This window comes from Meleagris gallopavo, chromosome 3 (genome assembly GCF_000146605.3).
Source record: "Meleagris gallopavo isolate NT-WF06-2002-E0010 breed Aviagen turkey brand Nicholas breeding stock chromosome 3, Turkey_5.1, whole genome shotgun sequence".
NCBI lineage: Eukaryota > Metazoa > Chordata > Aves > Galliformes > Phasianidae > Meleagris > Meleagris gallopavo.
The window spans coordinates 34,445,758-34,462,119 of NC_015013.2; the positions used below are offsets into that span (position 1 = coordinate 34,445,758).

The following is a 16,362-nucleotide window of genomic DNA, read 5'->3' on the forward strand; positions in this document are numbered from 1 at the left end:
CACAGCATACCACTTGTCAGTGAGTAATCAGCCATTCAGTCAATCTATTTTACTAATTCATAGCTGATCATACAAAAGGATAACTCATGAAAGAAGTCAACATTCATCAAGAGCTGTCATAATGTACTATTTGTAGTACTTCCTAGTCTATAAAACAACATATGTATCATAGCTTGTCAGTTCCGCTCCACTGACTACCAACCAGTGATAGTTCTATTTGTAATGGTGACTTGTATATTGTGTAAAACAAACACAAAACAAAGCAAAAGCAAAACAAACAACACAAGGAAACACTAACTGCATTATCTTCTGAACATGCCAAGAATGTTTAACATACCATGGTCGTCAATAATTCATCATCCTTCCCTCCTTTTGCAGTGTTTACACCTGAAAAATACATAAATGAAGTTTTATTGTCTGTATGCCCCTGCTTTTTATTCTTAAGGATAGCTTTTGTTTGCACAGAACTATAGAACCATCATAGTTCAAAAAGATTTCTACGATCAGCTAGTACAACCATTCTGAAACATTCAGCAGCTGTAACCTTAGTAAGCAGAGAATCACATTTTCCACTGATGCCTCACATACCTAAATTAAAGTTAAGTCAGTAGTCTTTCTTCACATTACAAACTGTGGGACTTCTGCACAGAGAGCTGTACAATTTCGGTAAGCATTCTTTATAATTTGGGCTTTTCTGAACTTTTTTCTCAGATTGCTTTTAAACAAACTGATTTTTACAATATAAATTATTTTATCGAGGATAGGAACAATTCTTGAGTGGGCTGTCCATTCCTGACAAATTTAAGGGTGCCTGCTACAAAGCAGTACCAGTGTTACTGTAGCATTTTCCTGCTGAAAGAAGGTTGTCCTCAACATTCAGCACCATCAACAGACAAGAGTACAAATGTATCTCTTTCTATACCATACAGATAGAATTTGTGACCTATCAGCTACACTAAACTAAACAAGAACTAATAAACTAGAAATACTATCATCTTGACTATCCCATAAGAGCTCACTTCCTATCAGACAACTCCAGCTTTATCATTACCTGTGTTATTTGTGACCCAGGCCATGGGAGCATCAGAAGTTCCAGAGGAGTTTGTGTCACTCTGTGGAACTGCTTTCATGGTGGAATTTAATGAAGATTCAGGTTCATCAGGAAAAGGCCCAAACTGATTGGAAGAAAATCCATGGCGCAATGTCTGAGTCAGCTTCAGCTTGCGGAACCGATTGGACATCCTGCTCCACCAAGACTGGATTGAGAAGGAAAAAGAACAATTTAGTTCCAACTAAAATAAAAGCATGAGGAAAATAAATGTACAATTAGGTAATCCTTACTGCAGTGATAAAAGAGTTCCAGAGCGAAACTACAAACGCAGTGTTAAAATGATTTGCAAATATCAACAGAATCCTTCTTCATCAGGCATAGGTAAGATTAATCTTTGTCCTTATTCTTCATTTGGAAAATAGCTGACAATATTTTTGCACACTAACTGAAAAGATGAAGTAGACAACAATACTATGTTAATTTGAGCCAGAAATCATTACAGCTACATGGCAAATACTTAATCTGACAATAAACTTTCAATTTTACCGTCCATTCCTCTGCACCATGGCATCAATGACTGGGAATGCATGTTTTCTTCTTTTTAGAGACATATGTAGAAATTATTGGAGTGGCATGGAAGCCTCTCCTTCAGATTTTTAAAATTAGTGACAAACCAACAGAGTTCTGACAGTATTACTGTCAAAATCAAGATTCACCATACATATAGTGCTTCTGTACCTGTTAAAGATAACTTTAACACTCCCAGACTGGAGAGAGACTATAGCCTGCCAAAGAACAAGGCAAGGAAATAAAACGATACAGAAAACAATACTGCCTAAGGACTACTGTACCTGGAGCCTCTACCTATGTAGGTATCGTATATAAGGATAATGTCTGAATTTTCTCAAAACAGAATTTATCCAAATAGATTACAGATTTCTGTATTTTTGTAGATGGATGATGCAAGATGCTTCCAGTATGGAGGATGGTTCCCCTGTTACACTTCTCTAGGCTACACAGGACTTACAGTTTATATTAAGAAGACCCATACAGTTTGTATTAAACTTCACGTGGCTTGGAGCCAGATAAGTCAAGATTCTAAAGATGATCTGATTAGTTCTTAGTAGAGTCTCTTCTTTGCTTTCTGGAACACTTAAAAAATTTAGTCATTTAAAAATTATAATACTTCATCAAGACTGCTTTATATAATGTCCAGTCCAGACACATACTTTTGTAGATTACTCTTTATACTTAGCCATTTTTCTCACCATACATATCCCTCTCTCTCCCTGGCATTTAATAATTTTCAACTGCTTATTGATATAACTCTTCCCAACTGTCATAAAGTAGAAACAAGCAATATAAACTGTAAACTTATTGTCCATGAATCAATCCCTCTAGCAAATGATCATTAAGATAATTTTAAAATCCGCACAGAGTATTAGTAATGGACAAAGTACTCAGACCTTTGTATCTCTTTGGAGCCATAACTAATAAAGATCTACATTACTTTCAGCAACAAAGACCTGAGGGAAAAAGGCAATGGAGACAAATGGTTCTGAGAAAGAAACAAAAACCACAGAGTTCAGCATTTATTCACCTGCCAAAAGGAAATCAAAGGGTGAAAAAATCCCTCTAGTTCTAATGTGGAGAACAATGAGCTTACAAAAGGGACAGCTTGTACAATGTGGCTTGCTTGTAAAGGGATCAAAATAGCTTCACTGAGCAAAAAGATCACATGTAAGTTCCTCTCATACTTGCTACTCTTTACAGTGCTTCTGATTTCTTAACATATGCTCTCATCACAAAGTCACTTGAAAAGTAAGAGCTGCCACTACATTACGGTACAGAACACCTGCACTACTCTCTGACAAGAAAGGAATTCTAGCAGAGAGGTTCATTTGTCTTCTGGGCTTAGAGTACACTCGTCTGAGCTCTGGAGTCTTCAGTGTGCTGCTGCAGAAGGTTGTGGCCTGTCCATAAACCTTTTGTCTCATGGACATACAGAAGCTGGAATAAAGGGTTTTAAACTAGGTTGAAAAAAGCCAAGTAACAAAAATGTATTGACAGATAAAAATAGCATCTATCAAAAGGCCGAGATCTAGTAGCAATGGGAGAATGGAGTGGTATCAAAGATTAGAAAAATGGTGCTGCCACTTGAGAAATACCTTAGATGTTTATAGCAATATTAGAAAGTTAGCATGGGTTTGTCAGAAATAAATCACACCAAATCAATCTTTCTCTCTGTCAGGATAACTGGTTAAAGTGAGCTAAAGGGAAGAGAAGATTTGACATAGCTTGACATTAATAAAGCTCATCACTATTCCATGTACGACACTCTAAATGAATGAGGGAAATATGCTCCCAGTAAAAATAATATAGGGAAAGTAACATGACCAAAAGACATACTAAGAAACAAATTGGCAACAATTTACTCTCAAACTGGGAGAAAATACTTAGCGGAATAAAACATGAGTTTGGAAATATTCATTAATACAAGCAATGATGAAACAGAATTTATTTTGTATAGTTTGTGTAAGACATCTGGACAGATACTCTAAATGATACTGATAAATTCACATTTTTCAGTAGGATTCAAGGTGATACATAAGAAGAGAAAATCAAGTGTAAAATACATAAAAAGGAATAAGCAGCAAAACAGCTGCACTGTAGAAAAATGGAAATCAGAGTTGCATCATCCCATTAAGTATAGGTCCTGTAAGAACAGATCTACAGAATCCTACTGCTTGATAACAGGTACGTTTCCAACCATTCAGTGAGATACATAACTAGGACCCTATAACCCATAACTAGGTTAGAATTTCATTACTTGTTTTGGATACCTCACCTTAAAACAGATAGAGACATACTAGAAATAATCTGAAGTTTAGGAATCATAGCCTGCAAACAAGGAAATCTGAGTAAGAAAATAGTAAATAAGAGGATGAGGAGAATTTGATATCTAAATATATATGTAGTTCTTATAAAGATGAAGCTGGACACTGATAATTGAAAAATAATCTATCAAATTGGACCTAGCAAGAGAGATTTGGATTAGATCAGAGGAAAAAAAATCTGACTCTAGGAACAGACAAACAGTAGAACTAGATGTGGAGGGAGATCATGAGATCTTCTTCATCACAGTGAGAGAAAGGAGACTAGAAACTTTGTCAAGGAAGCTCCTGTCATACTCATTTGTTCTCCTTACAAAAAGGCAAGTAGGCCCCTGAAGTTCCCTCTCATTCTTCCTTTTCCTGTGATTCAGAAGATTCCATGTTTTGCCATTTGCATTGACCTAGATAGAAAATTTATGTTTTGGTTGAGTCACCATAAATAACTAACTAAAAACTTCTGGGCAGTTTGTTTTATAGTCCTGGCTTCATGCAGATAAGTTGTCCATATGGAAGAACAACCATTGCAAAAGACAGATCCTCACTTAGGCATTCTCCTTGCACACTAGTCAAAAGCAAGATGAGTTTGATGACCACCCCAGTAACTCTGAGAATGTCATTTTTACTCTCCGAACATTGTAAGAAGAATAAGATGTGGAAAATGCAATCAGACAAAATAGTTAATAAAGCATTATAAGCAAGAGGAAGTTATATAGGCTTCCAGGTTTCTAACTATCTATCTGTTTAAACACACACACAGGAAAATTATATAGAATACAATTTCTGCTGGAAAAGTGCTTGATTAAGACTTGTAGATAATATGAAGTTTTGTTGCTTTGAGACCAAATATTAAAACATTCTACAAGTTGTGGAGTATGGTTCCAAGCACAACTTTCTGAAGAAGGGGAGAAATTGTGCAAGATCAAAGAATAGGACAGGGTGTGCCAGTAAAGTACACTGTAGTGACTGTCTTCTCTCTGGGTGAAATAAACCAGGGATCGGGGTGTGACACATGTAAATATATTAAATGTGAATCAGTGTTATCAGTGACAAATCTCTCAAAATTACTTTTTTTCTACTTTCACATTGAAATCCTACATCACTCCAATTCAGGCCCTTGCCCCATATCTCTGCAGGAGTTGTAATCTGACCAGCTGTTGATCTGCATTACACAATTTCTAAGACTAGGCAAAGCTAGATAACTGCATTCCTAAAAGGTCCATCGAAACTGATACCAAAGGATAATCACATGAAAATAACAACTTGTCACTTCAAGAATTGTAGAACAGATTCTAAAGTAGAATTGTAAATAATCTTCAAAATTCATGTTCAGGAATAGACTGGAATTTAACACATGTTTCCAAGATTCTGGTAACGTTTATGTAAAAATTGTGAGTTCACAGATGCAGAGAAACTCTGAGGCATATAATCACCAAAACATGTTCACCTAAGCAAACAAATACAGCAACAACAACAGAATAAACTAATATGTTTTTTTCTTCTTTTTTTGAGGACAGATCACACAAGTCACAATATCCTTATTCAAATGGCATCCACTGTTTTTTGCTACTGGTTAATTGCTAATTTCTAGTTAAGGATACAGCACTGCAGTTGCTCTACACAGAGGACATGTAAGCCCTCCACTCTTGCATGTCACTTTTCATAGTAAAGGTCTGCTATGACCTTCAAAATTTTCAATGCCAACTTCCATTCATGCTTTAAATGAAGTCTACCCACCCTCCTAGAAGCTTACTGCTTCATGATGAATCTTACATTTAGATGACAGAGACAGCCTGCCTCTCAGTTTCTTTGGCTGTCCTGCACACATCCACAGAATTTTTGAATAGATGACCTGAATTTCTGTTTCCCACCTACGTCACCCTTCTTCCTTCTAGTGTCAACTATAGAAGCAAAATATAAAGAACTACAGTTGTAATTTCTACCTAGAACAAATACATAAAAAGCAGCTTCTGAGTGTGTTAGGAGATAGATAGAAAAAAAATCCAGTAACCCAGTAATCCCATTCCAAAGAAGAGAAGATTAGTTTTGAGTACAGGAAAAGTCTGTGAAAATTAGATTACATTTGCATGATTTAAAACTAGGATCATAAGGGAAATTCAGTTCCAAACTCATGAATGTAGTGCCTTCCACTATTTAATTATCACCCCTACTTCTAGGCACTGAAATGTGCTTTGATGCTGACTCTTCTTTAAAAGTCTTCTCTTTGCCTTGTTACCTGAAGAGAAATAAAGCTGGACATATACTACATTTCATAAAACTAAGAAACACTGCCAATTAGGAATTCAGAAAGGGAAGGATCCCAACAACTTGGTACACATTAGCTATAAACTACTTCTCTGAAATGACCTTCTCTGCTTCACACATGAAGGATGAATAAAACCATTTACCTTTAGACCTCCTTTGTCATCTGGCAGCATTGGGACATTTAAGGATTGCCTACTTCTGGAAGAAGGCAAAGATGATCTGCTGTTCATTTTATTCTTGTCTTTGTCTACTTGCATGCATGCTGATGCGAGTAACCGTACAAGTTCTGTGTCTAAAAGAAATAAATTAAGATACTTTTTATTCTATTTTGCTTTGCCAAATCACAACTAATAATGCTAACGATTTTCCTATAATTCCCACTAAAGTTTAATAATAAATCTAAAACTCTCAGTACGGATGAGTACCGACATCTTTGTTTCCCACCCCTTCTCCCCACACAATGAGCTGTAGTCTTACCATCATCTCTCTAAAGATATTTAGCAGAATAAATAGGAATATGATTCAGTTGGAATCAGTGGTGTGACCAAGTGAACTGCCTGCTCTAGTACTCTGCATAAGTTCAGAACAGCATTGTGGTGCTCCCTTTTCTCACCTGACATAGAAGAGAGCAGAGAAAAATGAACATTCTTTCTTCAAGTGCAGGTTGCAGAAAAGAAGCTTGAAATTAAATCCCAAAGAGAAAGGAGATGTTCAGCCTGGACAATGGAGGGACTGAAAAGATATGGTAAGAAAAAAAAAAAGAGAGAGAGAAAAAAAGTAAGAAAAAAGCAAAGGAAGAGGCAGAAAAAAGAACAAACATGAGATGAGGACAGGAAAGCAAAAAAATATTCTGTAAAATTGTGTTTTACACAGAAATAAGGAAAGACTTTCAGAAGGGCAGACAGAACTGACCTATATATTCCTCTTTCTGAAAGGCAACAAGATGAACTATTTGGTCCTACAGGAAGTTAATTATTTAAAAAATATATTCACTGTATTCATTTTCTAAAATTTCATACTATTAGTTATCAACTTTAGACAAAGCAAAGATACATGCTAGTGACCAAAAACACCATCTTGAGTAAACACAGAGAAAACACACTAATTCCATTAGCACTATGGCTTTTCAAATTTGGAGAAAGCAATTTAGGTACCAGGTAAGATCAACAATGAAGTCCCAAATTAGCTGGGCTAAACAAACTGCAATAAAATCTAATTGAGGTCTCTCCAAAGCATGCTGACTTTTCCTCAACCACTCCTGTAGCTAACAATTTGAAGACTAGCATGTGACTTTTCTTAGTTTTGTATGTGGAAGTGATGCTTGCCAACCTACATTTTTCCAAATAGACTCAGGTATGTGAACTGGTGAATTGCTGTTGAGATTTGTTGTTCCTTTTTCTGCAACGGTGAAATTGATTAGTACTTTGTGGTAACGGTAATGGGAGAACGGTTGGACTAGATAATCTTGTAGGTCCTTTCCAACCTTGTGATTCTATGACTGCACTGTCTTTGTCCCGACCCTACACTGCTGCTTACTCAGTGGAAACTTCTAGCTCCAGTTCCTAGTTCAGTGCTAAAGACACTACAGAACAGACGAGCTGCAACAATTAAATAACACTGAACAGGATCTGATGACAAAAACATCACATTTTGGAGCACCTTCAAAAACAAAAACAAGAGGAATAAACTCAATTAGCCTATATGGTTATTTATCCATCTGAACAATTAATTCAGGAAAAATATTTTTCAGATGGTATCCTTACTTGGTCCAGTAAAGCATGGACCTCAGCCAATCATCTGTAGGAACCTCAGTGTAACTTTCAGAATTTAAGAGTTTATCTGTTTATGTTGCAATTACAAATGCTTCCTTGGTGCCCTCTGAAATAGCATACCTGGGTCATTCAGCAGCATTATCAAGTCAAAAGCAGTGTATCCATTTTTGGCTCGAAGATTGACATCAGCTCCTTGGTTTAACAAATACTTTACAACTTCTTTGTTTCTTCAAGGCAGAGAAAAAAAAAAAAATGCATTGCTTATATGAGAGAAAGAGATAAAGACAGAAGACCAGTGCTTCATTTCTATCCTTTTACACAATTTCTCCTCAATTACAGATCAATTTTACCTTTGCAACAGCTAACCAAGTATAAAATCTGTCCCCAATTTAGTCAAGAGCTCCCATGATTCCTTTGTCACACACTTTTTACTTACTACAAACTGCACTAATTGGCATGCAGAAAGTCTGCTTTAAAAAACTAATTTAAATAGTTTCTTAAGATGCTCTTTGGAAATGATCCTGAAACTTGTTGCCAATTTCCCAATGAAATTTTGGGCAAAAAGCAGGTGGAAATACAAAGGTCAGTCCAGAAATCACTATACAACATCATCAATAAATAAAAACAACTTCATACTCATAACAGGTACAAAATTGCATATAATAAAAGCCAAAGTGACTAAAAATAATTTTGAACTCCAGACAGTCTTCACTTAGAGATAGATATTTCCTTGAAGTGTCTAGAATGCACAAAAAGATCAGCAATAAGTGATAACACAAACACTTTCTAGCAAAAGCTCATAAAAGCAAGTTGCATAACAGCACTCACCAACCAATCCCAATCAATCCCTCTCCTTTCTCATATTCCTGAAAAAGTAAGCAGGACTTGCCTTGCAAATTAAAACCAATACTGTACTACAGCCTACAAAATAAGTCAGCAGACTGCAAAGTTATGGAAAATATATTCAATACAAAATTCTTCGAGACTGATCTTGTATAAAAACAAACTGTCACACATAACCAACTCAAAAGAACAAATGTTCTTAAGCAGCAATAGTTGACCACCAACTCTACCACAGAAGCTGACAAACAGATCTCAGCATCTCCACTTCATTATTTGGTGCTTCTATCTGAAGAAGCACCAAACAAAATCAACCTAAAATGAACAATTGTTCTTCTTGTCTTCTAACAAAACTTCTGCATATTCTCAATGCAGCTCCTCAGCATTCTTCCCTTACTTTTCTTCTACTCCTTAAAAATGTATTCTTCATCCTGCTTTCCCATTCTGCACCTTCAGAGCACACAGAGTGTCATGGTTTCATGATTTTTCATTATCGGTATTCCACATCATAACATCATGCAATGCACTGGGGGTTTGACTGCTGATGCTCAAGTTCCGGGTGCCTGTCCAGAGGAGAAGAGCAGCTACGTTTCCCCAGGGGGCTTTGCGGTCAGCGAGGAGATATAACTCCCGGCAAGGTCACCTGATGCTCTCTTCTTTGCCTGCGCTGCTTCGCTTGCGCTTCTCTGCCTGCGCTGCTTCGCTTGCGCTTCTCGCCTGCGCTTCTCTGTCTGCGCTTCTCATCTCAGCGTTGTGGTAAGGCCGATCCACCATCAATTTCACATTCTCTCTCCTTATAAAATTCTGTTGATACCATATTTAGTAAATTACTTTGTTTTACCTCAGATTGTTGCCACTGTTTTCAATTATTTCGGGGTCCCTTATTTTCTTTTTTTTTCCGGGGGCGCGGATCCGCGGATCCCTCCGCCCTTCTAGTCACGGAACCGGGCCGAACCAGCCCGTAAACCGTTGACACAGAGTAACTCGATCCTTCAGAGATCTTGGCTCACATAGACCTTGCTTGCAGATATGACCCCACCAACTATTGCTGCCTCTAACAAGGGATAGCAAAGATTATTTTGACTATAAGGATTTCCAGTCCTTGTTTTCACAAACAAGAGGAGTACCTGAATACAGGAGCCTCCTGCATTTAAATATTGCCAACTGTAGGACCAAGATTACATGTGAAGTACCCATCCTAACTTCTGACCTTTATAAAACAGTCTTAGAGAAAACAAGTTTTCTGGTAAACACATTTTGGAAAAGTTAATGAAAACTTCTGAAGAGGGGAATTGTAAGATTGGATTTTGGACCAGAAAATGGCACAAGCAACGGTGACTGCCTTGAGTTTGGTGTAGGCTTTCTAAGAAGATGGAAATTTCTGTTAGACCCTAACAGCACTTAACTTACCCATGGTATGTGGCCTGCATTAGTGCTGTCCAACCATGAACATTATCCTGTTTGTCAACATCAGCATTTTTCTCAACAAGGAGCTGGACAAGGGGCAGCTGTCCCGCTACAGCTGCAATCATTAATGGAGATGCGCCATCAACATTGGTAACATTGACTTGACTTGAGTCTTCATCAACTATCTCCTTAACCAGCTGAAAGTTGCCTGCAAAACAATGATAAAAAAATAATTTACACATCAGCACTAGATAACTTCTCAGACAGTGAATTAATACATATTTAGATTTGTTGATATTGGCCTACATTAACTGGAAATGGCTTACATAACTAAGCCATAAAGGCTGTACAAACAACAGAATATCTCATGTGGGGTAGGTAAATTTTCCATAAAATTGTCCTAAGATGATGTACAGGAAACAGCAGTGATGCTGAGACACAGTCGTTCAGCAGGACTAAGATCCCTATTTCCATAGACAGAAATCACAGAAAGCCACAATTCTAGAATCGAAAAGTACAAAGACATTCTGAAAGGTGTTGAAGGTTAACCTTTACTTAAATAGGAAGAACAACATCCAGTGTCATACTGACCCATAACACCTTCCACAAAGGTGGTTCTCTCTTTCTAAAAACCACTGCCAATGAAAAGCCACAGTCTCTTAGGGAAAGAGTCCATTACAGTGCTCAACTTTCTTCTACTCAGAAAGGAGTCCTTTTTTTTTAAACTCTGGTTATGATATTTAAATTAAATCTCCAATCTTCCCTACTCCTTCGTCAAGAGTAATGCATTATTCCTGTCATCTTTTTTAAAAGCAAACCTAATGTTCACATTTCCACATAAAAGAGGCTGGTAGTCACCAAGATTACAAAAAACTATGCAAAGTATGGGTAGTATTTTTTTGTCTAAATCATAATAAAGAGAGGAAAAGGAATTCTTAAAAAATGTATGAGGTTAGTCAGGGGCATCTTCTGAAGAGAGTTTAAATTCACCCAGCTCCCTTACTTTTTTTGATGTTGTATGGCAGACAAAAGTATGGAAGAAGCTAAGAATAAAAAAAGATCTCTGATTGTCTATGTACTATTGCAGGAATAGAGGCAAAAAGAAACAGACTTTGTTAAACAGAAACCTGGAACCCACAGAAACTCCAGAATTGAACTCTGGGGTCCTGTCACTTCTTACCACAGCAAAGCTTTTTTTATAACGAAGTATTTTAGAAAACAAACAAACAGACAAACAAATAAAAACAACAGCTATGCACTGATTAATATTCATTTGGCTTTGGCTCCCCTAAAACTACTTCTCACCCAGCAATAACATTTTCAAACCTCAAACTAAAGGTTTCACAAGTATGAGAAAAGTAGGTGAATTGAAATCTGACTGACTCGAGGCTGTGCTGAAGCCTACTAATTCTACATGCATGTACCACAGTCAGCAGGAGTACAAACAGCCTTCAGTGCTCTATGGATGACAGAATCACAGAAGGAACCTCAAGGATCTTGAATCTCCAACCCCTCCCACCACAGGCAGAGTCACCAACCTTCATTTTTCATACTAAACAAGGCTGTCTAGGGCCCCATCCAACCTGGCCTTGAACACCTCCAGGGACGGGGCATCCACAACCTCTCCGGGCAGCCTGTTCCAGCACCTTACCACTTTCATATTAAAGAACTTCCCCCTGACATCCAACCTAAATCTTCCCTCCTTCACCTTAAAACCATTACACCTTATCTACTCTTTCAAAGAGTTGACTCCCCTCTTGTTTATAGGCTCCCTTTAGGTACTGAAAGATTGCAATTAAGTCACCCCACAGCCTTCTTCTCTCCAGCTGAACAAGCCCAGCTCCCTCAGCCTGTCTTCTTAGAAGTGCTGCAGCCCTCTGATCATCTTTGTGGCCCTCCTTTGCACCCTCTCCAACAGCTCCTTGTCTTCCTTGTACTGCGGGCTCCACACCTGGAGACAGTACTTCAAGTGGGGCCTCATGAGGGCACAGTAGAGAGGGACAATCACCTCCCTGTCCCTGCTGGCCATCCCTCTTCTGGTGGAGCCCAGGATACCATTTGCTTTCTGAGCTGCAAGAGCACATTGCTGGCTTATGTTAAGTTTTTCATCCATCAGGACAACCAGGTCCTTCTCTGCAGGACTGCTCTCAAGGACCACTCCTTCCAGTCTGTATATATACCTGAGATTCCCCCGGCCCAAGTGCAAACCCTTGCACTTTGCTGTGTTGAACCTCACTAGGTTCATTCAGGCCCACCTTTCAAGTCTGTTGAGGTCCCTCTGGATGGCATCCCTTCCTTCCACTCTGTCAACTGCACCACTCAGCTTGATGTCATCAGCAAGCTGATGCATGGCTGCACTCAATTTCATCATTGATGTCATTGATAAAGATGTTAAAGAGCACCAGTCCCAAGACAGACCCCTGGGGGACACCGCTCGTTACCGGCCTCCACCTGGACACAAGATAATTAATCACGCTCTGTCTGCGGCCTTTCAATCAATTTCATCAAGTGGTCCACCCATCAAATTTGGAGATAAGGATGTGGTGGGGGACTATGTCAAAGGCCTTGTTCAGGTCCAGGTAAATGACATCAGTTGTCTTCCCTTTGTCCACCAATGCTGTCACTCCATCTTAGAAGGCCACCAGATCAGATTTTCTATGCCACAGATTGTATACAGCTCCAGACAGGCTTACTAAGCCCAGTGCATACCAGGACTGTATTAGCCCCACTCCTGGGGCATCTTAGCCCAAGTAAGGAAAGGATGACAGGAAAAGGAGGAAATCTCTCCTGAGATTATCACAGGTCTCATGGGACTCTTCTCATGTTGTCATTGGATGTAAGATTTAATTTTCTAAGATTTAATATTCTTCCCATATTTGAGCAGATAAATAGGTAACTAGAAAGCAGTTAGCCAGTCACCAGGAGTGCAACCCATCACAGTCTGGATCAAATTTAAATCAATAGGATAGCTCTGGCTTTTTCTGTTTCCCACAAAATAGATTAATCAGGCTCATGAAAGTCACTCTTCGTCATGAGAGAACAGACAAGATCTGAAGCACTTCTTTCTTGAAGTAACTTTTAATAGCAATTACAATGCTCATATGGAGTAGAGGCCAGCATGCTTTTTGCAAAAAATTAGCAAATCTGTTTTTTGTACTTAACGTATACAAGAAAAAAATGTCATGTTAAAATGGCACAGTCTTGGAAAACACTAAATCACACCACTGTGGCATGAAGGGCATGACCAGAAAATATTCCAATATTTTCTCATGTTGGAATGGGAAGAAAAATATTCAAACCACAGAAATAAATGTATTTTTAAAAATGAAAAGGAAGAAAGCAGTCATGAAAATAGAACACATTTCAGTTTCCCATGTTAGCAAACAAGCATGCTGAGTGGTTACAGGAACCAGGCAGCAGAAAAATCCTGCCAGCTTACCCAATTTCAAAGCATGAAAGACGTCAGGTTGCCTCTTCTCTGTATCTGAAAAGCATAAATACTTCTATGAACAATATTTAAAATGCAAAAATTTCTTGTAAAAATTTACAGCAAAAACTTAAAAAAAAATGAATTCTGCACAATTATACTATTAAATGAATATCTGCATATACATTTTATAAGAACAAAGAATGCACAGATAACTTTTATTCCCTTCAGTAAGAATGACTTACCTGTATGGTATACACTGTAAACCTGTAGGCTAAACACTGTAGTACCATAGCACTGGTACTGGCTTTTTGCCATGAGGAAATTGTATTAGGAAATTTCTGTATTTCCTTCCTAGAAGAAGTATCAGTTAAAGAATCACAGTATGCTTCTGTGGTCAGGTGAGACCCTCTGTACAACACTAAACACTCAAATACTAGAGGATTGTTTTGGGAAGTTATTCAAAAAGAGTTCTGTAAGATGATCCATTTTTTCACTTTGTTTCAAGTACTGACAGGTTAGCTTGTGAAGGTCACAAAAATAATAGTGATGATCAAATGCTATTTGCACATTAATAGAAATCCATCACTCCTAGATCATCATGACCTAAAAAACTACTATAATTATTACAGTTTTAATACTTTGAGTGAAGAATGTTTCCTTTTGTATGCCTTCCCAGTGTTTTGAAACCATTGATTCTGCATCAGATGAAGGAAAAATAGTGACATATTTTGCACTTTCCACTCAAACCAGAAAAATAAATTTCCTTCTGTCTTCCAAAGCATTACTGACACTAGAGCCAATGGGCCAAGAAGACTTTAAAGAAAACAAGATGTTGAGAGGTCTCCCAGGACTGATTCAGAAAAGGTTAACATTCATAGCTTGACTAAAAAAGTAACTCGAAAATGCTGAACAAAGGCAATTGCTGGAAAGTCTGAAATAACAGAAGAAACTGTGTGGGTTCTATGTTTTCTTCCGATTAAGAAACTGCTAACAGAAGGAACCATACGTAAGCTCACTGTTAGAAAACATTTCAAAAGATTAGTTGAGAAAAGGACTTTGTACTTGGCATGCACGAAGTCTGGAAGAGAGGCAGCTTAAGGGAGCAGGGGACCACAAGGAGGTGCCAGAAGGAAGGACTACCGCCTGTGTAAGCTGAAGCAAGGACAGGGGCTGTACACAGGCAACACCCAGGCCTGCAGGGGCAGTACTGATTTTGTTACTGAAAACACCCCAGAGAAGAGAGGTACTTTCATTTGGGATGCAATTCATCCTGTGTATGGTAGTGGCCCAGAAGACAAGTTCCTTTTTTGTTGCCTTTCAAAGGATATGCCAGACTGCAGTGCTAGAGTAGATTAAAGCCATACTCAAACATCACTGTGGAAATTTATTCAGACATTTAATATTTTTAATCTCCTCTCCATTGCAATTAGTTACTAACCTTCTGCTGATGGAAACTTCCCCTCAGCTGAGGTAGCAGTAACACTCATCTGCTTTAATGCAAGTCCATTCTTCTAGCTTAAGCACACCTTCTCCATCCTTTAAGTTGAATGATTACAGAAGACCTTCAAGACTCATCAAGCTAACTGTGCATGCACAGAACTTACATGCAAGATCACAGGCAAGACAGAGGGTACTTTACTAGCAAATCCCACAGATGCCTGATTCTGTGTAAAGTAACCAATTAAGGTCTCTTTCTCAAAGGCTGGTCAAGAGCAAATGTCAGCAGTCAGCCAGTACTGCCTGGTAGCCTGGCTGTGTGAAAGTTCTTGCTCCAAACTTAACCTAGAAGTCAGCATCTGACTGAGTTCAAACCTTCGCTGAAGCAGAAGGAAGTGTCAGATTTCTGTCCTTCCTTCTTAAAGCACAAGGAAAGCTTGACCTGCAGGAATCAATTTAAGTAAAAATTAACAAGCTTTAAGTAGGTGACTGGGATTGTGGGTTATCTACCCTGCACTGTAACAGATAAATAATTAGCTAAGATTTAAATAAGCCTCTCTGGATATCACAAGCTGTAGAGAGCTTAAAGTGGACTAACACACCCTGAAGCTTTCTACCACTATGGCTGAATGAGTGGAAGTACCTAGAAAAGGTTTCTTAGGGTCAGTCCTATCCTTAGATTTCACTGCAAAAACTCTAGTGTTAGAAAACCAGAAGCCTATCCTGCCTCACAGCTTTTACAAATCCTCTTTGGCTATCAGCATAAACAAACTTCTGGAGAAGTAAAATGAGTAAATACACAATATTTTAGCAAAATTAGTGTAAAACATTTGTAACATTTCAAATTGACAGCTGACAACAAATAGGCTCAGCCTTTACCTTTAATAAAAAAGAAAAACCTAGGAAACTGGAGGAATAGTAACAATAATACAGAATAACAGAAAAATATCCTGTCAACAGAATACAAATTTACTTAGTAATTCAAAAAGAAAATAACTACTAACAACAAATAATATACTGTTCTGTCCTTCTGGTTCATTGTGCGGTACTAAACATAATGTTGAAGTTTGGATAAAAAATGTTGCAGTCAAAAGTTTGCTCCCATCTTCCTTAGCCTTCAGATCATCTAGTAACAAGGTTGTTTTATATCCTTCAATTCTCTTGACTAAAGATACCATCACATATTCATTAACAGCACAGTCACAGACTGCTTCTTTATCAGTTCATTTATCTCATTCAGTGCATAATATGTGCATTATAATGCAGAAT

General features: G+C 38.0%; 1 protein-coding gene across 2 annotated transcripts in view; it reads right to left on the reverse strand.

Annotated features, from left to right (window-relative positions):
- ANKS6 (ankyrin repeat and sterile alpha motif domain containing 6) overlaps positions 1-15,328 on the reverse strand; it is a 31,101-nt gene extending 15,773 nt beyond the window's left edge. The window contains exons 1-7 of one of the 2 annotated variants that reach the window (XM_010708639.3): positions 15,095-15,328; positions 13,666-13,710; positions 10,230-10,434; positions 8,100-8,206; positions 6,351-6,499; positions 1,052-1,256; positions 338-387 (exon numbers count right to left, since the gene is read on the reverse strand). In XM_010708639.3, the coding sequence (XP_010706941.1) occupies positions 338-387; positions 1,052-1,256; positions 6,351-6,499; positions 8,100-8,206; positions 10,230-10,434; positions 13,666-13,710; positions 15,095-15,143 (810 nt within the window). In that variant the 5' untranslated portion in view covers positions 15,144-15,328. The remainder of the gene's footprint in view (positions 1-337; positions 388-1,051; positions 1,257-6,350; positions 6,500-8,099; positions 8,207-10,229; positions 10,435-13,665; positions 13,711-15,094) is intronic. The other variant, XM_010708640.3, reaches the window with a different exon arrangement.
- Between the last annotated feature and the right edge of the window lie 1,034 nt (positions 15,329-16,362).